The 25,006-nt window shown below is 53.0% G+C and overlaps 2 protein-coding genes across 6 annotated transcripts in view; one reads left to right on the top strand and one right to left on the bottom strand.

The window, feature by feature from the left end:
- Nucleotides 1-414: 414 nt before the first annotated feature.
- BACE1 (beta-secretase 1) lies at nucleotides 415-24,341 on the top strand. Of its 3 annotated transcripts, none has more exons than XM_042959308.1 (9): nucleotides 415-1,161; nucleotides 14,226-14,314; nucleotides 15,809-16,025; nucleotides 16,528-16,665; nucleotides 17,390-17,524; nucleotides 18,494-18,595; nucleotides 18,960-19,109; nucleotides 19,360-19,531; nucleotides 23,850-24,341. In XM_042959308.1, exons 1-9 carry the CDS (start codon nucleotides 901-903, stop codon nucleotides 23,870-23,872), a joined length of 1,287 nt encoding a protein of 428 aa, XP_042815242.1. In that variant the 5' UTR covers nucleotides 415-900; the 3' UTR covers nucleotides 23,873-24,341. The 3 variants fall into 3 exon arrangements, with proteins under 3 accessions (XP_042815242.1, XP_042815243.1, XP_042815241.1); XM_042959309.1 differs by having other exon boundaries at nucleotides 23,033-24,341; XM_042959307.1 differs by having other exon boundaries at nucleotides 416-1,161; nucleotides 20,201-24,339.
- The window catches only part of RNF214 (ring finger protein 214), a 47,421-nt gene continuing 46,754 nt past the window's right edge, over nucleotides 24,340-25,006 (bottom strand). For all 3 annotated transcript variants that reach the window (XM_042959305.1, XM_042959304.1, XM_042959306.1), the window contains one exon: nucleotides 24,340-24,976. In XM_042959305.1, the coding sequence (XP_042815239.1) occupies nucleotides 24,911-24,976 (66 nt within the window). In that variant the 3' untranslated portion in view covers nucleotides 24,340-24,910. The remainder of the gene's footprint in view (nucleotides 24,977-25,006) is intronic.

Here is a 25,006-nt window from a genome sequence, read left to right as displayed (position 1 = left end):
CTGTGGAAATCCCACCCGTTCTTTACAGTGCGAATCAAACACCACCTCCTCCCACCGAGTCACCCAGATCCCCCAGAGGTACCCCCCAAATCCCTATTCATTAATGCCACATCAGTTTGTATGGTGCACGTGCATTTTATTTCTCTGTGTAGCCCCAGTGCCTGGGAGAACGTCTGGCATGCAGTGGGCGCTCAATAAATGCAGAATGAAGGACTGACGGACTGCGAAGTCTGCCGCCGCTCTTGCTCTCTCGAGATGGTCCCTCCGGCCCGCCCTGCCAGGGTCCTGCAGGGTGGACTCCATCTCGGCAGAGGGCATCCCAGACCCCTCACCAACCCCGGAAGCTGGGCTGCCAGCCATGGGAAGACTACACTTCCCAGCGGTCCCAGGGAAGAGTGAAAACCCTTTGGCTTTGACAGCCGCCGCCACAAGTCTTTCCGCCTCCCCGGGCTGCCTGGGAGCTGAGAGCCGGATTATGGTGGCCTGAGCAGCACACACAGCTGCGGGCGCCCCCGGAGCCCCCTGAGCCTTGCCCCGCCGCCCACCCAGGGGGAGGACCGAGAAGCCAGCGGCCGCCGACCTGCCATGCCCGCCCCTCCCCGCCTCCCGCCGAGCCTGAGCCGTCCTCTCCCAGACCTCTGCTGAGGCTGGGCGCCGCTGGCCAGATGTAGCCGGCTTCGGATCCGTCTCCTCCTCTCTCCGTCTGCGGATTTCTCCTGCCCGATCCCCCCCACACACGGCGCCGGGGGGCCGGCCGAGGGGCCTGCAGGCTCTGGAGCCCCGATGCCTCGCAGCTCCCTCTCCTGAGCAGCCACCACCAGCACCCGGGGTTGGGGGCAGGCAACAGAGCCGGACGTGGTCCCAGGGTGAGCCCAGAGGGCCCCAAAGGCCAGGCCCACCATGGCCCAAACACTGCCCTGGCTCCTGCTGTGGATGAGCTCGGGAATGCTGCCTGCCCGCTGCACCCAGCCTGGCATCCGGCTGCCCCTGCGAAGCGGGCTAGGGGGGGCCCCCCTGGGGCTGCGGCTGCCCCGGGAGACCGACGAGGAACAAGAGGAGCCGGGCCGGAGGGGCAGCTTTGTGGAGATGGTGGACAACCTGAGGGGCAAGTCCGGTCAGGGCTACTACGTGGAGATGACCGTGGGCAGCCCCCCCCAGACGGTAAGGGCTCCAGGCCAGCCCTCCCCTCCTCCCTGCAGGAGCAGAGGGGAGAGAGGGGGGTGCAGCATGCTGGGCCCCGCTAAAATGGGCCGGATGGTGTGGGCAGGAGGGACCTCCCCCAGATATTCCCTCTGGGATCCTATTGGCAGCAGTCACCCCGAAGTTCCCCTTTCCCACCTCCCTTCCCCTCACAGGCTTCCCCGGCCTCCCTCATCTGACTGTCTTCCCCTCGCCCCCAATCCCACATGCACACTCCTCAGTAAGGATTTGGGGCAAGAGAAAGACTCAGGGGCGGGGGGGGGGGGGGGGGCTGGCCCGGGGAAGGGTCCAGGCAATAGGGACGCTGTGAACAGGTGTCAGCCCTGCCAAGCCTGAGTCTCCCCACCCCAGCACTCTGGATCTTGGTCACCCGACCCTCTCCCCTCCTCTGGTGTTCTGGGAACCTGGGGTTCTGACCATGGTTCCCAGCACCTTGAGGACCCAGGAACCCTGACACGAGCTGAATAAACCCCTTGCTCCCAAAGTCTGGGCAGCCACAGGGACAGCAAAGCGGGGTTTCCCAGCTCCTCCTGACTGCCACTCCAGCTCAGAAGCCCCAGACAGACTCTGGCTTCCCCAGGCCCTCCCTCCCCTTCCCCCTGTGCTTCCTGCACTCCGGCCCCTCCTCCTCCCCCCAAAGCCACGCGCAGCACAGGCCAGAGGGGACTGAACCGAGCCAGGGGAAAGGACAAACCGCAGCCCTGGAGCCAGAGCCCCCTTCTAAGAATGACACTCCTTCCACAAGCTGATAGGCGCGGGAGGAGGGGTGAAGGCAGCCTGGCGGCGGTGGAGAAAACACTGCCAGCTCTCCCCATCCTTCCAGTCCTTCGCGGCACCTCCAAGGTGGCTGGGGGAGGATGCACCTTCTGTGCCTGTGTGGGTGGGGTGTCGTGGCTGCTGCCCTCTGTGCACATTTGCCTCCTCCGGGGGTGGGCCTGGGCACGGGTGGCGGGATGGTTCTGCATGTGCTGGTGTGTGTCACCTTGAATCCGAGCCTGCACATTTCTGTGAGGCACCCCCCTCCCCCCGGATCTGTGGGATCCGTTGTCGGGAGGCCCGTCCTTGGGAGGGTCCGTGAAGGTGGGAGTGTGTTTAGAGGGAACAGCCACACTTCTCTTGAACTTCTCAGACAGCTCTTACACTGGATCTGGGAGAGACGCAAACCTCTGCCCCCCAGTTACCTGATGGAAGCAATTCTTCCTAGGTCCCTGCCACCCAGGCCTACGTCCTACCTCCCCAGCTCATCCAAGGCTCCGGTCTCCCCTACGGACCCCTTCTCTTTCCGGTGCATGAAAGCTTCCCCAGAAACAGTCTCAAATCCGTGTGAGGATAGGCCCCTAGCAGCCTGGGCAGGTACTCTCAGGTAGCAGGGGGGGTGTAGAGACCTGCAACCCACTCCCTGATCTGCTACTGATACGCTGTGCAAGCCCTGTTACAGCCTGGGGCATGGACACACGACGGAGGGGGCTTTGGATCCACCAGACAGACCAGGAATTCCAGCCGTATAGCTGGCAGCTTTTCCTTTTCTCAGTTGTGTGTCCTGGGGCAAATTAAGCAACCTCTCTGAGGTTATTGCCTTGTTCTTCAAAACGGGTGAAAGGAGATCCCCTTTGCAAGGGTTAAATGGGACCTTGTAGGGGAAATCACCTTGGACAATGCACGCGGACACAGGTGACCTCCAGTAAATAGAAGTCACTTTCTGCTAACTTCTCTGGCCACATCTCTCTCTTCTGTGCTATGCAAGGAAGCACAAGAACTTGGGAGCTCTGGGCCACCATATTTTACACACACAGGACTGAGGGACCAGTTACTGTACTTCCCCGGCCCCCTGAGATAGTGTGTACATCCCCCAGTCCAGAAATTGGCAGAGAGTAATTGCCCGACGAATGTCAGTTCCTTCCCCCTCCTTCCTAGAAAGGGAAAGTGGGCCTACAGTTGAACACCGGCCCAAGGAACCATTGCCGGGGAGCCCACAGTTAGAGAGACTCTGGGTTGCCCTATGGCTGTGAACACGAGCCAATGCCAGCCGGTCTGTGCTCTGTGGTGACTTTGATTCCCTCCCCAGCAGTTTCGAGAAGGAGGCCCTTTCCCCTCGCCTGGTGGGGCTGTTGTGAGCAGATGAGAATGTGGTTGGCGGGGTGCTCTGAACAAGGAGAAGTGGGACTTGGGGAGCACTTTCCGTATGCCAGGTGATTAGGTGGGGGGGTTGAGAGCTGATCCTCAGGGAGACAGGGGATAGGTTTTCTGCCCACGAGGAGTATAGAGAGTGAAAGCGTAAGTGCCAGTACGAGGTAATTCAAAGCAGCACTGAGACCTTTGCCACCAGAGCCTATTACAAACATAACTTCTCTGGTCCCACCCCAGACTTACTGAGTTGGAATTTCAGGGGCCCTGGCTCAAGCTCGAGAAGCACTGATCCGCAGTAGTTCGAAGAGTGAGTGCTTTAGGTGTTCAGGAGGTAAAATCAAGGAAAGCCTCCTGGAGGAGGTGTGCTGTGAGCATGGTCTTGAAGGATGGCTAGGAGAGGGGAAGCTGTTCCCGGTGGGGAAATGGTACCTGTCCCACACAACTGTAACTGCACTTAACTTGAATGTCCACTTCTTCCCATCCTTAGCCTGGGTCCCTGAGACCAGAAGAAGCCACAACGAATGAGAAAATGAGACGTGTGTCTGGGCTCATGCATGTTTGTTCAGGAGGCAGTGAAAAGCCAGTCTGGTTAATGCTACAGATTTGGGTAAATAGGATAGAGCCGAATTGCCAAAAGCCTTCAACATGAAGCTATAAGGTTTAGACTTCAGTCTGCAGATATAGGGGGAAGCTTGAGTTTATTTGTACAGGGGAATGACATAGAAAAAGCGATCTTTTAGGAAGAGACATCTGAATTTTAGGAAGAATAGAACTGAGAGGTACAAGGGCAGGAGGCTCTGTCACAACAGTCTGGGTGTGAGGCACTGTGGAAAGGGCAGCATGGGGCCATGATAAGGTGGAAAGGGAAGAGAAGACCAGGATGCAGGGACATTCCAGGGCAGCTGAACAGGGCTTGGTGACACTGGCATGAAGGGTGAGGAAGAAGACATCAGGGGTGATTTCAGGATTCTGATCTGGGAGGATACGAGACCATTTGAGGGACCAGGAAGGTGGGCAGGAGGGGCTGGTTTATTCAGTAACGGTGGACAAATGTACACTTGTCTTTATGGTTGTAGTTTATGTAAAGTTTTCAAATATATTCTGTATAGGTTATTTTGTTCTTTACAGTCCTTCCTGCAACATATAAAAATGGTCCTATCACTCACAAGTTCCAGCAAAAGAAATGGGGACTGAAAATTTAAACAATTGGCCAGAAGACAGGCCAGTAAGCTGAGACCCTCTCTCACCTGGATCTTTCTACTCTGCCATGCCACCTGGCCGGGTATCTTGGGGGAGAAGAGAGGGCTTAGCACGACCATTTCTTTTCATTCTGCCGGGACACCCTCTCCTGTCTCCCTCGTTACACTTATAAGAACATATTATGGCGTTTTTGTGTTTGTTTCCCCCTCAGAACATCAAGCTCTTGAGGACAAGGTCTTCTGGGAAAAAAATTTTTTTTTTTGCAATGTCTTATTTCTCTTATCTAATATCTATGATAGTGCCAGATGCAGAACATGCACCTAAAAAACATTGAGTGAGTGAATAAAGTGTAGGACAGACTAATAGAACTCTCGATGGGTGCTTATAAGTACAGAACAGGAGCCTGTGGAGAAAGAAGCCCATTCATCCTTTTCGCTTAAGTGAAAGGATATCATCTCATTATAATGGGATGAGCATCAGTGTCCAAGCCCAGGATAATACTTGTGAGGATTGAGATCTGGTGGTAGTCAGTGCAGTTTAACAAATGTTTCTTGAGCACCTACTGTGAGCAGAAGAGAAAAATAATGTCATGGTCTTAGCCCTTGGAGAACTTGCAGTCCAGTGTGAGACACAGACATATAAACAGCTAAACAGCATATGAGACCGAACGCATTTGGTACAAAGAGAAGAACAGGGAGGCATAGAAGGTGCAAAGAAAGAAGCGGCTACTACTGACAGGGTGTTGGGAAAGGCTTGCTGGAAAAGGGAGCATTTGAGTATGGCCTAGAAAGATGAGAAAGCTTTGCTATTTGGAGATGGGGTGGCGGGGGGCGGGTGGGGGGACGCTTCATGGAGAGAGGCGATGAGCTGGGCTGAGAAGCTGAAAGTTGTATGGCAGGGGCGCTGTGAGGCTGAGTGGAGGTTGGGTTGTGCTTTGCAGGCAGTCGGGAGTCCTTTTGAGTATATGAGAAGGGGAGTGGTCCAGTGTGGTGTGGGTTCTAGGAAAACAACTCCAGTGTGGAGCATAGCGGGATAGTCTAGAGCCTGAGGCAAGGCCCTCAGTCAGACACGAGGGCCTGAAAGACGCCGGTGGCAGCAAGGATAGAAAGAAGTCCTCAGAGATCCAGCATTCACCTGTCAGTTCAAGCAGGTGTTCTCTGCTCCTGGGGAGGGAGAGGGAAGAGACGAGATTCCCTTCCCTGTGACCTCTCTGTGGCGTCAGGGAACACAGCAAAAGGAGCAAACTTTAAAGCACAGTATAGTTCATCAAAATTCCACGTTTATGATCCTGCTTTCATTGCAAGGGAGAAGTACTAGCATGTTCATTTGGGGGGTGAGGAAACTAAGGCTCAGACAGACTAAGTGGTTTGTCCAAAGAGACTCCGCTAAGGAAGACAGAGCCAAGTTTCAAATCCAGGTCTTTGGACTCCAAGTCCAAATCCTGGGTTCTTTCCAGTGTTCTCCAGTCTAAGACGTGTGGTTGCCTCCGAGATGCCGGTAGACTATTCTTATTGATGAATCTAGCAACCAGCTGAGCATGGGGATCTGGAAACCAGGTGAGGGGTTATGACCGGACAGGTAGACTCAGGAGTCACCTGCAGAGAGCTGGTCTGGAAGCCAAGTTAGCAAACTTGTTCTTTGAGACAACGGAGGGAAAACGGGGGAGAGAAATGACTAGGACAAGAATATTGAACGTAGACTGGAGCTCAAGGGAGCAATAGAAATAGAGATCAGAGAAGTAGAAAACCATGAGGGTTCAGGGTCTCAGAAACCAAGAAGGGTCAAATGGTTTTCCACCTCCCCTCCCTAAAATGGTTTTCAAACTGTGATTTGTGAGATTCTATAAAGGGACTCAAGGATGAAGGAGAAGGTTAGGAGAAAGGTAAGAGGTAAAGACTTTGGACATTTCACCCCTCCCATCACCAAACCCTCCCCCCTTCTCCCTGCTCCTAAATGAGCTTTTCTTGGTTTTATACAGTGGAATTCCAGAACAATCCTTCCCTTCCTCCTTCCTCCATCTTCCTTCCTTCCTTCCTTCCTTCCTTCCTTCCTTCCTTCCTTCCAGTACTAAAAAGGTTGAAAAACATTGGTCTCAAAGAACCACCATCCAAATTAGACAAGGCAAGATTAGACAAGATCCCACTTCTAAGTTTCCACCCAGTCCCTGAGACCACAACTGGCTTCAGGCTGCATAAGAGGGCTTTGCTGGGACCCTCACACTCATTTCACACACTTCTCCTCCTCTGCCTCCCCAGGTCAGGAAAGAAAGAGTTTAGCTGCAGGTGGGGGGTAGGGGAAAGACTGTCAGGAACCCTTCTTGGGTGTCTCTAAAAAAGATCTAAGCAGAAAATTCTGGTTGCAAATCCAGGAAGAGAAACATGTCTCAGGGAAGCTCCCCTACCAGACAACTATCTTCTCTGCTGGGAACATGTCTCTTGGGGGCCTGGGCAGTGGAGAATTCTAGGCGGGAGCCAGACCATTTTCCTGGTCCTGGAACTGCCCTGAGCCACCTCTGGCAGGATGGGCCCAGAGGGCTGGGAAACATTCACTGATGCCCTTCTGCCACATCCTCAGGTGCTGCAGCCAGTGAATCCTGAGAGGGCCGAGGTGCTCCCTCTAGGGGAATGGCGAATCAGTAGTCTTAAGGGCTGACATGGGGGAGCTAGGACTCCTTGGTCTTTTTCCCCACAGACTCTGACAAAGCCACGGAGCTCCCTGCCCCTGCCACCCCAGCCTGTCCTCTTTCACCAGGTCTCCTGGACTGTACCAACCTGTGGCTACTCTCTCTACTGCCCGCTGTAACCCCCGGGTCCAGACCGCATTGGCCTCTCGGGGCTGGTGAACCCCACCAATTCTTTCCCAGTGCCTGTGGAGCTCTTGCCAAATAGCTCAAGGCGTGAACCACAGCATCTCCCAATGGCTCAAACAAACAAGCCTGTACTGAGCGTGACCCAGGTGCCCTGGAGCAAAGTGGGCTTATGCCAGAGATCAGCTGTATTTTCAACTGAGGACAGACCAAAAGAAGATGAAAGCAACTGTCACCTGTGGGCAGGACATGATTAGACGGTAGGAAGGACTTACTGTCTGCCAATGAAAAGCAGGTAGCCAATAGCTGCTATGATCCCTCCCAGACCAGCGGGTTTCCAGGTGGGTTCTGTGGATGCTGGAGGTGTTCAAGAGCTGCCTCAAGAACCACCACAGGAGGTGAGAGGGACAAAGGAAGTAAACCTCTCCCTCCCAAAGAACAATTCTTATTTTTTTCTCTTTGGTATATTGAGATCCTGCATAAAATTGGAAAAGAGTTCTGCTGCTTAAAAAAAAAAAAAAAAAAAAAGTTTGAAAAACCATTGTCTTAGATCTGTTCTTTAAGAACAGACATGTACATTTTTTGACCGTTCGCATCCATCATCTCGCTGAATAGGAAGCCTTGATAAATATTAGTTGAGTTGGGTTTGACCCTGGGGGAAATGGAACATCCTGTCTAAAGGGAGAAAGGTGCACTAGATAAGGTTTGGGGTGACCCAGCCACCTTTGGATTCCTCTAAAAAAAAAACCAAAAAACAAAAAAACAGCCCAAGGTAGGGTAAGTGGTACCCGGCAGGCTGCTTGCTCCCAGATATCGATTATCAGCTTCAGCCTGGAGAGAGAAATGGAAAGCAAGGGTATGTCTAGGGAAAGAATTTCCAGTGGATCAGCTGATTTGGTCAAGGCGGAGGGAACCTGGACAGGATCCAATCGCTGGACTCGGTTGGGGGCAGGAGCTGTGTGCTCTGTTGGCCCTCAGCCACTGCCAGCTGCTGACGTTAGGCTCCTCTTGTCCTTCCTTGCCCCCTTTTCTCAGCCTTGGGCAAGCTCGGGTCTGGGAATGTCCCCTCAGGAAAGCAGACGAAGCTGACTCAAAGGTCTAGGACCGAGTCCTGAAGTCACTACCATTGCTCTAAGAACCTGGGTAGATAATCTAGTCAATTTCATGGATATAGTGGGCATCCACGGTCACTGTCACCATTCATGGTACCAGGCTGAAATCACCCCTGCAAGGACCCCGGGGCTGAGAATTAATAGCAAGAGTCTGTAGGGTCACAGAGAACTACAGGAAATGAGGCAATTACTGTCATTGTGGAAAAAAGTCATTATGGAGCACCTGCTGAGCGCTAGGGAGGAATATGATGATAAGGAGACAGAAGTGCTCCCCACCCTTGTGCAGAGCTCATAGTGTGGGAGGCAGACATGAGATAAGATGAGTGATACACAAGTAAGCACCAGTGTTATTGAGGACCTGCAAGAGAAGGAGCCTTACCTTGGCTGAGGGCATCACGGCAAGACCTTTGGGAGAAAGGATATTTACACTGTGCCTTGAAAGACAAAGAGAAATTAGACAAAACATGGAGAGAATGTTCTAGGCCTAGGAAACAGGATATGCAAAAGTGCAGAGGCCATCATGCATTTGAGATCACGATGCGTTTGAGAAGCATGGTGGGGGGTGGGGGGAGCAAGTGACAAGAAATGTTCATCAGGGTTGACCTATGGTTGGTGAGATGCCCCCGAGGACGGGGTTTTCGGGATTTAATTCAGATAGTGGATCTGTTATCTGATGCTGTGTAACAAACTACTCCAAAACATGGTGGCTGAAAACAAGAGCCATTTTGTTTGTCAGGATTCCGTGGGTTCGCTAGTGGCTCTTCTCCAGGTTTTACCTGGACTCACTCACGTGGCTGCGTTCAGCAGGTGGGTCAGCGGGGGGCCGGACAAAGCTGGGCCTGCTGGACCTCCCTCTCCATGAAGTCTTTCATCTTCAAGGAGACAAGACGGAGCTTCTCCGCATACAATATCAGGGAGGCATTCCAAGAGGCCGGTGCACATTCCCCAGCGCACAGGCCCTTATCAGGCCTCTGCTTTCCCCCCTTACTGACGCTCCACTGGTTACAGCAATCACATGGCCAAGCCTCGAGTCGATGTCACAGGGGATCACACAAAGACATGGATACAGGAAAGCGTGATTGATCAGTGTAGCAACCTACCATCTACTTCCTCTCCAAATGAAAGACGGGAAGGTCAAGAAATGAAACACCAGACATGGAGTTGGTCAGAACCAAGGGGTTCTTGTCTAGCTTTGTGGCTTATTGCGTTAGATGGGTCAAATTGCCCACTCGCTCCAGGTGCCGGTTTCCTTCTCTGTAAAATGGGAGAAAGCCTTCCAATCCCAGCTTTTGCTAAAAGGCTTATTAGACAAGAGTAGAGGCCCACACACAAGGAAAGAGACTTCCTCTTTGATAGGAAGAATTCGAGTTAAAGCCCCCTCCTAGGGCCCTGGGATAGACTACCAGACCAGGTTGTAGAACTTAGTAACCAGAGACCTTTCAGAGTTGGCCTTTCAGAATCTGTCTAGGCTGATGGACAGATGACCCCTGAAGGCTCTTTTCATCCAGAAGAATCTAAGCTATCCCTGTCTACTGAGGGCTGGGGCCAAGACAGGTGAGATTTGGAGAACAAAGAACCCACCCGCTCCATATCTATCTCATCACCCAAGGTCTTTGGCTGAAAACTCCTCTTGGGGAGCCTGGCCTGCAGAGTGAAATGGGCAGGTGTGCCTCTCCCTGTGGGGCTTGTTAGCACTTCCATGAAGCTGCCTTCCCTCAGAGGCCCCGGTGATGGGGTGGGGGAGCATTTGTTTGTTAAGTGATTGGCAGTGACCTAGCCCTGACCCCAGGCTGTGATCTCCTGGGAATCTAAAATATAATAGCTACAGAGACTCCTGGGTCCACCTGCCCCAAGGGTTGGGGAAGAAGATGGCTCCAGGACCCCAGGCTACTACCACTTGTATCCCAAGTCAAACCTGGGGGCCAGTGAGAGGAAGACGGGTCTGAGCTCAAGCTACACCTACAAACACCCACAGCTGGGGAGCCACTGAGGGCTCTCTCCGTCATCCAAAAAACAGGACAGAGTAGCTCTTTCCCCTTTTCTTTCCTTTAACGTTAATTCAAGAACTACTTATTGCCAGGTACCGTGATACCCATTAGGGACACGATGGGGAGTTTTTGAAAAATTAGATACAAGGGAGGTGAGATTCAATGTGACGGACGTGACAGAGTGACACGTTCTAGGGAGGCATTTTAATAAGAGACAATGACCTGGTCTTTCCCCGCGAGGAGGTAGTCCCTTCTGAGCTCGGACTGTGGGATGACAGATGAGTAGACAGACTTGCCAGCGAGAAGGAAGATGTCTGGGCACAGTGAAGGACCTTCGCGTCTGTCTTCGAGGGGAGGACCGTGGCTGGTTTGAGGCCCTCCAATGAGCTAGTGGGCCAGGGGCTGGGAAGTACAGGACAAACGAGGCTGGCTGTGCAGGTAGGGCCGGACAAGGAAGGGCCCTGCAGGAAATGTGAAAGCTTACATTTTTTATTTTCATAGCAGGGGGAATCGATTGACGTGGGAGGGCAACATAGTCAAATCTGCACTTGGAAAAGACCACCCTAGCCATAGTGCAGAGACAGGTTGGAGAGGTCCAGGGCGAATGTGACAAAACCAGTTGAGAAGCTATTGTGATATTCCAGAATGAGGTGATGAAAGCTTGGCCCAAGGGTGGCAAGGGAGGTGGCGAGAAATGAGTAAATTCCAGAGACTTTTGAGAAGGTTAATTGGACAGGACTTGATGCATCGGATGGAGATGTGAAGAAGAGGAAGGTGTTAGGATGTCCCCCCCCCAGTTGCTGACTTAGAGAGAGAACAGATGGATGGTGACGCCATCCACTGACACGGGGAAGGCTGAGGAGAGACGAACGGGTGGGACCGTGGAAGGTCAGTTTTAGCCATCCTGAACTTGAGGTGACTTTGAGGACGTTGCTTATGGGCTTCTGGAGCTCAAAGGGGAGGAAAGGGCTTCGGGCTATCAGCTCGGGGGCAGAGGTGATACTTGGAGCTGTGGCCACAGGGGAGGTGGCAGAGGGAGGGTAGGGCCTGAGAGGAAGAGGGCCGGAGCCCGAGCCTTGAGAAGCGAGCCTGCAGAGCGGACCAGAGGAGATCTGGTCAGAGATGGGGAGGACACTCACGGGACGGGGTGGCAGGGAAGAGTGTGTCTAGGAGGGAGAAGCAAGTCCTCACAGTCAGATGGGCACGGATGTGAAACACGTCTTTTGTATTTGAAACCTTTGCCGGCTGTAGTAAGGGCTGTTCTGTAGTGGAGGGAGGGGCAGAGGAGGACCCGTTTTAGGATGGGTTGAGGAACGAGTGGGAGGTGAAGAAAGAAGACAGCTTGGCTGCAAACTTGGGTTGTGAGGGAGGGGATGGTGGCTGGAGGTGGATGTGAGATTGAGGAAGGTTTTTTTTTTTTAATGGAGAAACTCCAGCAGTTGTAAATGCCAATGGGAGGAACCCAGACTGGGGTTGGGGTGGTTGTACGAGGGCGAACGTACCCGAGGGAGAGGCGGGGAGCCGGGCAGGGGCAGCCGAGGGGAAGGACAGGTGGGTGCAGCAGCGGGCAGGTGGTGGTGACTGGCTGTGGGGGTCAGGGAGGTCTCATCTGCCGGCCTCGGCCTCTGTTCCGGGGCAGTAAGAGGCGAGGCCTCGCTCTGGAGGTGTGACCACTGGAAACCCCTTCGCTCCAACCTGCCTCTTCCAGGCTGCCCTTACCTGCCCTGTTGCATCCCGGGTGGTGGCTCTGCTGCCTGAAGCGCCTGCCCCGTGAGAGCCCTCCACAGGGAGCAGGAAAGAGAGAGAGTCTGCTCTGGGGCTCGAGTGAGAAGTGTTGGGAGGGCGGGACCAAGAACCGCTCCTCTCAGAAGCCAGGAGCGCTTGGCAAAGAGCAGATAGTTGGACGTTTGCTCAGGAGGGAATCTCGGCCATTTACGTTGGTTTCCCATTTTTTGTGGCGGATGGAGAGCAGGTGGCGGACGGGGCTGTGGTGGCCCGAATTCCTAGTGTGGGAGTGGGTGGGGGTCATCGGGCTCTGGGCTTGACCCCCTTTGAGGTGGAAGGGAGGGGCCTTCCTCAGACGGGGAGAAAGGCTGGGCCCAGAAGGACAAGAGTGACTGGGCCTCCTGGTTAGGGAAGGAGAGGTTCTCAGGAGGGGAGAGTAGAGGGGGAGGCCTGGACCAGCTGGGACCTCAGGAAGAAGAGCCCAGGTGGCCGGTTTCCTAGAGCCAGCCAGGCACACATTCCAGGGAGCCCTCTCTTGCACAGCTATGGGGACCCTTCTTTGGGGCCCAGTGATAATAGGGATCCCTAAGAATGAGGCCAACCCTAGTGCCTGGGAGCAGAGTCCTAGCGGGTGGGGGAGGGGCTCCAGGGAGTAGGTGGGGAGAAGCCTTTTTAATCATTAACCTGGTTGACTGAAATCTGAACTGCTGTGCCTCCAGCTCTATTGATTCTGAAAGCACAGCATCTGGAGCCGGCGGCGGCTGCCCAGAGACCCTGGAGAGGGCCGGGGGAGAGGTGGGGGAGGAAGGGCAGGGGTGGGAAATGGGAACCAGGGGGGAGAAGGGGCTGGGAAGGAGGGCGGAGGCAGGGTCAGAGGGCGTTGGGGGGGGGGGACAGACAGCCCTAGAGAAGGGTCTTTGGGGACACGGGGAGGCCAGGAGGCCTAAGCAGGTGCTGGGGAGGTGCAGTCAGCGGAGCCACAAGGACCACTGAGAGCAGGAAGGAGCCAGAGGATCTGGCAGAGGAGGAAACTGAAGCCTAGAGGAGCACGGGGACTTGCCCAAGGTGACAAGGTCAGAGCCTGCACCACAACTGAGGTCAGCTGACTTCACCGCACCGAGGAGAGAGGACACGGGAATGACAGAGCCCTGAGGTCAGGGGAGAAGAGGAGATGGGCATGAAAAGTCAGCAAAAGAGGGTCAGTTCTTGGGGAACCGTGCTTCTGAGGACAGAGGCGTTGCCTCTCTCTGCCTGTGAGGATACAGTTAAGATATTCAAGATGTGGCTCTGGACTGACTGAGGGACGGATCAGGCTGCCAAAGGAGAAAGGAGGGTTGAGAAAAGTAGAAACACTAGAAGGAGCTGCACACCAAGAAGACACCTGTCTGTATTCATTTAGCCAAAACCCAGGGCCCTGACAAGATGGGTTTTTACCGGGATGTCGGCGTGGGCTCCTGGCTCCCTACTATTTCTGATAGCAGGACTCCTAGGCCTGTGTCACCTCGGAGACAGGAGGGGAGCCCTTCTTGGGGAGCCACATTCTGGCAGGCAGGGTCAGAAACATGTGGGCACCAACACGCCGTCCTGGTCCCCGCAGCTTCCCTCGCCCGTGCCAGCTCCTAGAATAGCATTTCTGGGCTGCACGGGGATGTGAGCCCAGCCGCCTGCTGGGTGATCTGCTCCCTAGGAGGACTGGAAAAGGAGGGAAGGGGCAAGCTCTGCAGACACGACCAGATAGGAACATGAAGTGGGTAAGGGCAGTCTGACAGTAGAGACTAAGAGGAATGAAAACCACAGAGATAACGTGGCTCTGGCAACACAGAAAATGTTGGGATGCCGCGGAGGAGGCAGGAGCAGACACGAGGCCAGGCTGAGAATGGCACAGGAGGCCACATTCCGTCTGTGGTCATGGTGGTAGCAGGGGCCAGGCTGTTCTGTCCCCCATGGTAGAAGTTTCACCGGGACCTGCCAAAGGGAGAGTCTATTGCCGGTGGGGTGAAGGACAAAGGAGGTGGCGAGCCCAGAGCCTCGTGTGGATGACATCTTTCTCTCCCCTTTCTCTGACAGCTCAACATCCTGGTGGACACGGGCAGCAGTAACTTTGCAGTGGGGGCTTCCCCCCACCCTTTCCTGCACCGCTACTACCAGAGGCAGCTGTGAGTCCTGGGGAGAGCTAGAGAGAACGCTTCCCAACGATCCAGGGTCCAGAAGGGTCAGGGGAGGGCTTTGGGGAGAAAGATGAGCTCCTCGGAACCTTTCCAGGAGAGAGGAGTGGAGAGGGGGGATGTGAGGGGGTTTACTCTGGGAAAAGGGAGGCCGAGGGACCACCAAGAAGTGCTTCAGTACAGAGACAAAGGCAGCCTCCTTGGGGAGGGAAGCAGGAAGCAGAGGAGCCCCCCAGTTCCCAACCCAAGAGTCTTCTTCTCTCTGCCTGAATTGGGAGACGTGGAGACGTCATCCCAGCCTGCCCAACCCCGGTCCCTTCAGTGGCTCTCAGGTTTCTGGCAACACCGACTCACTCAGTCCAGGCTGGGCAGGCTGCAGTGACGGCTCCCTTCACTGTGCTCCCGCCCGGGCTACTCCTGGTGGTACTGCACGGTTCAAGGGAGGGAAGGAAGAACCTTCCATAAGCCCCACTGCCCAGACCCATATCAGGGACTGAAAGCCATAATGTCTCCCTGCACCGTCCAGAGTTCCAGCGGCTGGACGTAGCTAGCTGGTGGCAGGGAGGGTCGATGTGGGTTTTTAAGGTGAGAGGCAGAGAAGGATGACGTGGGAGCCTCCTTAGCACAAAAGCAAGAAGCGGCGAGAGGACATCTAATGTCTGAGGCATCTCTGTGTGTGTAAATCTGTAAGCAGAGCCTTTAATCCTATTCTCGGACTTCTAGGCAGATGCCAAAGCCACCTTCGGCATCTTCTGCCTTCTTAGGCTCCTTCACCTTTAACCTCCCTGTCTGAAGACAGCAGTCAGGGACGGGGCGTGGTCAGGATCCACGAAAGGGAATTCATTCCCGCTCCTTGTCCCAGTCCCATCACTGCTCTCCAGCACGTACACAAGGCTGGGGTAGTGGCGTGATGAAACACAGGGGGAGGGGTCACGTGCTCATGAACACGTTCCACACAAGTGGTGTGTAATACTCACTTACCTGCTCTGCTGAGGGCTGTGCCGATTCTTTCTTTGGAGGAACTTGCCGGAGAGGTTCCACATTCACCCCGCCTGGCACGTTCTCTGCCACTCAGATGGTACCACCGGGTCCCAAGGCAGCAAGAGTCAAAGGCTCCTTTTCTCTGGGAGCTTGATGGAGCTGGGGGGTGGGAGAAGAGATGCCCACTAGCTGTCCCTCAGCAGCAGCGGGCACAATACACAAAGCCTAGGCTTGTTCCTCACAGGGCCTGAGCTCAAGGTCTAGGGGTATGAGCTATGGAGACAGGAGAGTGAGCCCCAGTAATAGCTCCCGTCATCTGTTTGCAAGGTTGCTTTCCATTCTGATCTGGGTGACTGATCTGGGATGGTCTGCTGAGCAGTCTGAAAGTACCTTATGTACGATGCCTCGGACATAAGGGGAGGCATCTGGGAGTAGGGGAGATGCTGGATCCCTATGCCACTTGTTGTGGTCCTGCCTCCACAGATCTCTGCCTCCTCTCCACAGGTCCAGCACGTACCGGGACCTCCGGAAGGGTGTGTATGTGCCCTACACCCAGGGCAAGTGGGAGGGAGAGCTGGGCACCGACCTGGTGAGCATCCCCCACGGCCCCAACGTCACTGTGCGTGCCAACATCGCCGCCATCACTGAATCAGACAAGTTCTTCATCAATGGCTCCAACTGGGAGGGCATCCTGGGGCTGGCCTATGCTGAAATTGCCAGGGTGAGAGGAACAAAGCCTACCCCTGGGCACTGTGTCTGTGTGTCACTCCCTGCATGCCACAGAGGGATGGGTTTGGAGAGAAGAGGAAAGGACGGAGGGGGGGAAACAAATCAGCTGGAAGGATTAGTTAACACAGGGATGGGGTGGCCATCTGAATCTTGTCCCTGTAGAAGGCAGAACTATAGCGAGGGATACTGTGACAGGTCCAAGAGTAGGCTCTGGTTTCTACCGACTCCCAAGATCTTAGGAATAAGACAGCCCCCCCCCCCCCTGCCCCATAAATCTGAAACGGGTTAAGCATGTGGGGATCAAAGATTCTGTAGATCTTTCCTGTTTGTACTGCCAGTGTCTCTTGCTAACCCTCTCTCTGCCAAATCTCAGTACTTCAAGACAGTCTTTCCCAAGGAACATCCCCCAAGTTTTTGCTTTGGCCTTCCAGTTTAGGAAGCTGGGCTCTTTCCATTAGGGCCTCTGTGTGAGGATTCACTCCTTGTCTCCACAGCCCGATGACTCCCTGGAGCCGTTCTTTGACTCCCTGGTAAAGCAGACCCACGTTCCCAACCTCTTCTCCCTGCAGCTCTGCGGTGCCGGCTTTCCCCTCAACCAGTCAGAAGTGCTGGCCTCAGTTGGAGGGAGCATGGTGAGTAGATCCTCGGAGAGGGGCGGTCTGGCACTGGGCAGAGGGGTGGGCACCACCTGCCTCCCCTCCCTCTAAGGCTCCACCACACTCTTGGGCTCCACTACTCAGAACCAAGAGAAACCTCTTTGTATTCCCCATCTCCGTTTTTCTTTTTCCATCCTTTTCTTCCTTGCGTTAGTCCAGAAATGATTCCAGGTGCCTATGGTAAACTTGGAAAGGATGAGATGGTTAGGGAACTTGAAAGGAAATGAAAATGAGACCTCTCAAATTAAGTTTATTTAGTCTGATGATCAGAAGGCAGAGATGTGAGGAGTCTAAAAGTCTATTTATTAATTAATTAGGACAACTGGTGAATGGTTCTCCATCTCCAACAAGCAGAGAAAATAAAACTTGTAAGAGAAGCAAATAATCATTCATTTAACATTTATTGTGCCAGTTGAGGTTTAAATAACTTTATATTGAGGGCTGCGAGATTCTGAAACAAATAATTTAAAGTCCTGTAACGTCTTCCCCTGACACATTCTTAACACATTTAAGAAACTACAAATCACTTTGGGACATGAATTGATGAGAAGCAGGAAGGTGAGAAAGGTGGCCTGTAAAGGGCCTGGCCACCCCCACCCCCACCCCCGCCCAGGGAATCTCTGCTCCCGTGGCTTTGTCTCTGGGTAACATCCTGTCCCTCTGCGCCGGGACACGAGTACCTGCCTCCTTCTCTCCCTAGATCATTGGGGGTATCGACCACTCACTGTACACGGGCAGCCTCTGGTACACACCCATCCGGCGGGAGTGGTACTACGAGGTGATCATTGTGCGGGTGGAGATCAACGGGCAGGATCTGAAGATGGACTGCAAGGAGGTAACGACACCAGGGGGACCAGGGAGAGGTAAGGGGGAGGCAACGTAGCATGAGGTCAGACCCTGAGTTATGAGGTTGGGAGGACGCAGCAGGGGTACAGGGGACCTGCAGAAAGGGTTGGGGGCTGAGCCTAGAACCGTCGTGAGCTTAACGGTAACACGACAGGACCTGAAGTTTGGGGCTAGGGACTGGCAGGGCACTTTCACGGGGACCATGTGGATTATGGTCTAAGAAGGGAAAGAACATGTCTGGACTCTAGTCACCGCCTTGCTTGATGGCCTTGGGCAAGTTGTTGGTGAGGCAGCTTCATATGATGTAAGTAGAAGAGTCCAGCTTGGAGTTGGAAAAACCTGGGTTTCTAGCTTTGCCTTTTACGAGCCACGTGCCCTCAGGCAAGTTACTATTTTGCGTTTCAGTCCCCTCATCTGCAAAACAGAGGGAAAAACAGCTTTGCAAAGACTGTGGTGAAGACAGAGAAAAATGGGTAAATTGTTTCTCCCAGGGCCTGGCACATAGCAGTACTCAGTAAATAGCAGCTAAACCATTTGGGTCTTCCTTATCTAGATCCTTAATGATGTTAAATTAGAACAGATATAAAAGTACTACAAAAAGTTAAAAGCACTATACAAGGTATTTTTATTTTCAAGATCTGGAGAACGTCTGCCCCACCCAAGATAACAAGAGTTAGTATTTACTGGATACTTCCTATGTGCCGGGCACAATTCTAAGCGCTTCAAATGTATTAATTTAATCCTTAAAAGAACTCTTTGAGGTAGGTACTATTATTATCCTCATTTTAAAGATGAGGAAACTGAGGCACAGAGGCTAAACAACTCGCCTACGGATCTACTCCTAAGAAGTACGAAGCCAGGATGTCCCCCCAGCAGTCAGATTCACCCTTCCGATTCTGTCCAGGGCCTGGCATCAAGAAAGGCTTTTGACTCTTCCAACCCTCTCTCCCCGTCCTAGTACAACTACGACAAGAGCATCGTGGACAGTGGCACCACCAACCTTCGTTTGCCCAAGAAGGTGTTCGAAGCCGCCGTTAAATCCATCAAGGCAGCCTCCTCGGTCAGTGGGACTAAGGGCAGGGGTACGAGAGATGACGTGGTGTCCGAGGAAGTCCGTGGAGGTCACAGGTCTCAACAAGAGCCAAGTCGTCTACCTTTAGATCCTTGTACTTAAACGCCTTCAAAGCGAGTCTCTTTCCTGGGTCTCGGTTAGCTCATCACACAGTCCCCCTGGTGCAAAGCGTTGGCTTCGCCCTCCCTCTGTCTTCCCCTGATTCTTGGGTTTCAGCGTGCCTTCCCCCAGCTCGGGTATTCCACAGAAAAGCAAATACAGGGCCCGGGAAGTGTCACGTGAAAGCGGGAGAAGCGAGGTGCTGGAAGAAGAAGGCAGTTTCCCCATCACTATCCCTTTCTCGCCCACATAGACGGAGAAGTTTCCGGACGGGTTTTGGCTGGGGGAGCAGCTGGTGTGCTGGCAAGCAGGCACCACCCCTTGGAACATTTTCCCAGTCATCTCCCTCTACCTAATGGGTGAGGTCACCAATCAGTCCTTCCGCATCACCATCCTTCCACAGGTATGTCCCCCAGCCCAGGAACCGGTCACGGTACAGCCGGGGAGATAGGGACCAGGCATGGCCTCTCGCAAGTGGAAGAATAAGTAGAGGAGCGTCCCATGGAAGAGGGCTCTTGCAGAAACGGAGCACGCAGAGCTCAGGGATGGCAGAGGGAGGAGCAGCCCGAGGGCACAGATACCTGGAACGCAGAGGCTGGGAGAGGGCTGGAGTGAGGAAGACAGCCTCTCCCTCTTTGCTTGTTTGTCCCCAGCAATACCTGCGGCCAGTGGAAGACGTGGCCACGTCCCAAGACGACTGCTACAAGTTCGCCATCTCACAGTCCTCCACGGGCACGGTCATGGGAGCTGTGATCATGGAGGGCTTCTATGTGGTCTTTGATCGGGCCCGGAAACGAATTGGCTTTGCTGTCAGTGCTTGTCACGGTAAGAGCCAGGCAGGAGGGTGGGGTCGGTCTGTCCGTGTTCTCGCTGTCCAGCAGTTAGGATACCTGGGCCTCTGTCAGCCTGGGAGGTAGTAACAGTTGCCTCAAGGCAGAGCCAACACGTTGGGCAAAAGCTAGCGTGCTTGTGCTTTTTCTGTGCTGCCTGGCACGGTGAGCCCTGCGTGGGTCGGTGACCTCTGCTGCAGACCGCAACAGCAAGGGCTGCCTCGGGCCCTTGGGAAGCTCTCACTCCAAGGGCAGCAGGCTGAGCCTACAGTGACCTGGTCAGCTGCTACGTGATGAGCTTGAATGCCGGCTACTTGAGGATCGGTGGCCAGGTCTTTCCAGTGGGTATCGGCCGAAGAGGTGAGTCTACCAGGTATACGTGGGGCTGGCCTTTTGGGCAACTCACAAGACTGACTTTCAGGCGCCATTCCTACCGCAGGCTTATACAGGAAAGGGCTGTTGCTCCCACTGGCCTGCGGGGAGGAGAGGCATGCCTCTCCCTAGCAAGGGCTTTCGGTCTGGCCCCTAAACACCTCCAGGCAAGGAGATGCTAGAGCCTTCTCAGGGGCTAATTTCAAGGCCTATCGGGAAGTTCTTTTTGTTGTATAAGCGAAACTGCTCTGTGACGATGAGAGCCGCCCACTGACGTGTGCCCTCTCTCCAGTGCATGATGAGTTCAGGACAGCAGCAGTGGAAGGCCCTTTCGTCACCCCAGACATGGAAGACTGTGGCTACAACATCCCACAGACAGATGAATCAACCCTCATGACCATAGCCTACGTCATGGCTGCCATCTGCGCCCTCTTCATGCTGCCACTGTGCCTCATGGTGTGCCAGTGGCGCTGCCTCCGCTGCCTGCGCCATCAACACGATGACTTTGCGGACGACATCTCCCTGTTGAAGTGAGGAGGAGGCCCACGGGCGGAAGACAAGAGATTCCCCCGGACCACACGTGGTGGTTCACTTTGGTCACAAGCAGGAGACGCAGATGGCACCGGTGGCCGGAACCCCTCAAGACCCTCCCCTGCCCACCAAATGCCTCTGCCTTGACAGAGAAGGAGGGAAAGCTGGCAAGGTGGGTGACGGGGATTGCACCTACAGGAAACGGGAGAGGGAAGAAAGCAGTACTCTGGTGGCGGGATCATTCTCGGTCACCTCGAGCCTGAGTTGGGAAGTTCTGCTGCTTGACACTTCAGCCTTGAACCTCTGCCCACCATTCCTCTGGATTCTCCGACCCAAAGTATTCTTCTTTTCTTAGTTCCAGAAGTAGTGGCATCACAGCCGAGTCGCCCCAGTGTGTGTGTGTCTGCGGTGCCCTGGCAGAGAAAGGGCCACTCTTGCTTCCCTGCTGGCCAAAGTCAGTAGGAACGGATGCACAGTCTGCTATTTGCTTTAGTGATAGGGACCGTATAAACGAGCCTCACATTGGTACAAAGATTGCCTCTTGAATTAAACAAAAATGTAATTAGACTGAGTATGTGTACAAACGGGGGCGGGTGGAAGAGGAGACGAGGGGAGCGCAAAAGACAGGGAACAGCTGGGATCAGAGCTAGAAAAGGCAGAACCACGGCCGCTCGCCAGTCCCAGCCTCAGACTGCATCTCCAAGACAGAAGGCCATCTTGCAAGATGGGTGTTGCTACCCAACGTTTTCTTTTCTGTGGTTGTAGCCTGACCAGAAGCGAGTTGGGAAGAAGGGCTCACCTAGCCGAAAAGCTCTTTTTAAAGCTCTTAAATGAAAAGTGCCCACTAAGAAGTCCCATCTAACAGATGAATTTCTACCTTATTCATTCCACTCGTCTCTACCTGAACCCTCTACTCCACATGCGACGGGTACCACTCACCTTTCCCAGCCCCCCTCAGCCCCAGGTGCCCTACAAGACAGCAATTGGAATACAGCAAGCGTAGCAGGGCCGGGCTTCGTCTTCCCCTTCCATGTTCGCTCCCTCCCCAGACCCCTACCCCTCCGGAGCTCTGCGACTGAGGTGCCGAGAGGGATGGGCAGGAGACCTCTCTTCACCCTTGAAAGCAGAACCCTCGAGATTCATTCAACAGGTACAGGGTGGACGCCCTACGCCTCTGCCTGGACTTCTTCCGTTCAGCTGTAAAGTAGTAGTAAGAGCTCCACGTGATACAGAGCGGTTTCGTTGCCTTGTCTCCCTCTCTGGTGTCCCCTCCGTGAACCTGGCTGAGGCGGCCGACAGTGGCACTAGCATCCTATACCTGGTGTCACAAACACAGGGCTGTCTGGCTCTAGCGTTACTGCCTTCAGTAACAAGGCTGCCGGGGAAAGGCTGGCAGCCTCAAGGCTTCCTCACTTCCTTCACCCCCCGAGCCGCTCCCGGAGGCCATCCTCCGCCCCATCCTCCTCTCTACGCCCCCACTCCTAATAATAGTACTTGGGGACCCAGGCTGGTTCTTGGGCTAGGTAGTGGGGACCGAGTTCATTTCCTCCCTATCAGTTCTAACACAGTCGACTGTGATACCAGTGTTAATGGGAAGACCTGAATTCCCCTGGTTCACCCACTGGGTCCTATTGCTGTCTTGTCGACACACTGCTTCCAGGTGTGGGACCCACCTGCCGAGGGTGGAATTACCTGATGAGGGAAAGGGAAACACAAGGAGGGCCTCTGGAGATCCTGGCCTCGGCCAGCTGCCCACAAGCCATAAACCAATAAAGCAAGAATACTGAATCACAGTTCTTTATCTGGGCTCTCTTCATTCCCCTTGCACTTGGTGCTGCTTTGGCTGACTGGGAACACCCCCTCACCACAAAGACGGTCAGGAAGACTGGAGACTGTCCGTTTCCAGCTCGGAACTTACTGTGTACATAAACTTCCAGAACTGCTACCGTGTAATGAAAATGCCACATTCTGTTTTGTAATTTCTTCCCATGTTGGGGAAAACTGGCCTTTTCCCAGCTCTTTCCAGGGCATAAAACTCAACCCCTTCATTACGAGGTCCCAATGTCCTGTTTTTTTTAACTTGTACTTACTTTTCTTTTTATAGCTACTTCCTTTCTACCCTGAAACTATTAACTCTAAATGTGGGGAAAAAAAAATCTTGACAACAGCTTCTTGCTTGTAAAAAATATGTATTATATAGCTCTATTTTTAAAGTCAACTCCTGAAAAGCGACTGTCCCATCTCTACTCACTGTATTCGAGGCCTTTCCCGTTGGTCTGCATGGCCTCTATCCCTGCAGGCCAGTGGGCAGAGGGAAAAGGGAGAACGAGGATGACCAAAACTTAAATGTTGCTTTCTGATTGATTCTGAACAAGACAGAGAAAAGAGCAACAATGAGGCCCCAACTCCCACACACAGCTCCCCAAAACATTTGTCATCCTGCTATAGTTGGCTCTCAAGGGGCTTTTACTAGGAAGCAGGTAAGCCCCCCACCCCTGCCCCCACCACTTCCTCCTTTCTTCTCGCTATATTCCTTTGGCTTCAAAGATTTGTGGAAAAGAGAATAGCTTCTATACCCATTTCTAATTTCCAGATTTTTAGGGGATACTGAAAAATATTGCTGGTGGACTAAAGGGCACTGCAACGTTGATGAGAGAGAAAATTTTTGACTACAAGATAAAAAATGAATCGCCCAAATGAAAATAACAAAGGAAGTGGTCTTCCATTTTGCCACACTTCTGTTGGTGAAAGCTACCAACCTGCAGACATGAACGTTTCATTAACCAAAGAAAGTGGGTCACCTGACCTCTACAGAGGGGAGTACTTGGGCCATTTCAATCACCCTACAAGATGCCAGGAGGTCCTGGGAAGTCCAGCTCCTTAAAATGATGACAGTCAACAAGCCTGAGCAAGTAAGGCAAGAGAAGAGAAGGTCTACGGCCAAGAGACTGCTAGGCAGGAACGAAGGACAAAGAAGGAAAAGAACAAAACAGAGGGGAGAGAATTTCACTGGAGCTGAAAGGAAAAGTCTTTGCTACCTTGATGGTGTTACTAGTGCCAGTAAGCATGTCCAGGTCCCAGAATGGGAAAAATTTAGCTGTTGATAATATAATGATATCCTTCCCCTGGAGTTAATTTCTTTCAATTAACACTTAGTTTTTTCTCGTTCAGTTCCAAAAGAGAAGGAAGCTGAAGCCATTTCCTATAGGAGTAAAGATAAAAGGATAGGAAAAGATTCAAAGCTCTAATAGATTCACAGCTTTCACAGGCATATAAACCTAAAAACCAGACGTGCTCAATAAGCAAAGGTGGAAAAATGATCTAGTTCTAGATAGCTATCTATAGAAAAATGACTTCTAAACTTGAAATCCAACCTCCTTTCCTATCACTCTGGCCTCCATTTTTCCCAGGACAGGAAACGTGTCCCCCGTAATTCTCTTGCTTCAGAAATTAAAATCCAGCATCCCAAGATCATTCTGCAAGCAATTTTGCACAGACATCTCCTCACCCCAGTGCCTGCCTGGAGCTCACCCAAGGTCACCAAACAACTTGGTTGTGAACCAACTGCCTTAACCTTCAGGGGGGAGGGGGGCTGGCTGACTAGAGACCAGAAGTGAAGGGGAAGAGATGAGGGCTTCACAAGGTTGCTCTGTCAGCTTGATCAGAAGCCAAGGCAGTGGCAGCAAGGGATGGCCTGGCCCAGGAAAGACCTGTGGGCTGTGCTAGTTTCTAAAGAGATGACTATCCAGGAAGTCAGATGGACAGAAGTTCACGGGGGGCAGGGGTGAAATGGGACCCACTTATGTTGTTATTCTTGGACTGTGAATTTTGCTGATGTAAAACAGAATATTCTGTAAACCTAATGTCTATGTGCAAATAATGAGCGTTAACACAGTAAAATAGTCAATGAAAATTCAAACTATTAGGGTTACATTTTTTTTTCCTCAATCAGTCTCATTTTATCCATTTGGAGTAGAGTGGCTAGAACAACACTGAGGCTTCCGGAGGCTTTCAGTAAGCAAGGCATCTGGTCGGACAGCGGGTGAGCACCAGGGTTCAAATCTGCATACATGAGCCTTAAGAAAATTAACTAGAGGCTGAGCCAAATCAAAGCAGGATGGCCTTAGAGCAACAGCAGCTTCCTAGATGGTTTTTATAATGTACTTGAAAACAGCCCTAGGCAAGAATATCATAATTTCAAGGGCAAACTAAACATCACCTTACCTACAATCTGCATCCCCCAAAGGAACTGCAAGGTGGGGGGGGGGGGGGGGCAACCATTTCTGCATAATATACATACTTTCATTTACGAACATTTGAATACAGACTTTCTATACACACATTACCTATATAATAAAAATGTACATGGCATGAGTATAGGTCACTGTATAAATATAGAGTTTTAGAAATCTTGAACCCGCGCTTCCTGTTCACATCAGTTTCTCCTCTTCTTCCTCCCCAGTCAGGTCCGTCATTTAAGAGTTGGACAAAAGGGACAAGTGTCATTTGTGTTGGTCTGGGCCCAGAATTTGATACACTGGAAAGGAAGAAAGACATATCTCAGGTT

Source organism: Panthera tigris, chromosome D1 (genome assembly GCF_018350195.1).
Source record: "Panthera tigris isolate Pti1 chromosome D1, P.tigris_Pti1_mat1.1, whole genome shotgun sequence".
Taxonomy (NCBI): Eukaryota; Metazoa; Chordata; class Mammalia; order Carnivora; family Felidae; genus Panthera; species Panthera tigris.
This window is presented reverse-complemented; position numbering and strand designations above follow the sequence as displayed.

Excerpts from the sequence above, each read along its gene's own strand:
- BACE1 (XM_042959307.1), top strand. The coding sequence starts at position 901 with ATGGCCCAAACACTGCCCTGGCTCCTGCTGTGGATGAGCTCGGGAATG. Across the intron at positions 16,026-16,527 it reads CCTATGCTGAAATTGCCAGG|CCCGATGACTCCCTGGAGCC; the intron begins GTGAGAGGAACA and ends TTGTCTCCACAG. Across the intron at positions 16,666-17,389 it reads CCTCAGTTGGAGGGAGCATG|ATCATTGGGGGTATCGACCA; the intron begins GTGAGTAGATCC and ends TTCTCTCCCTAG.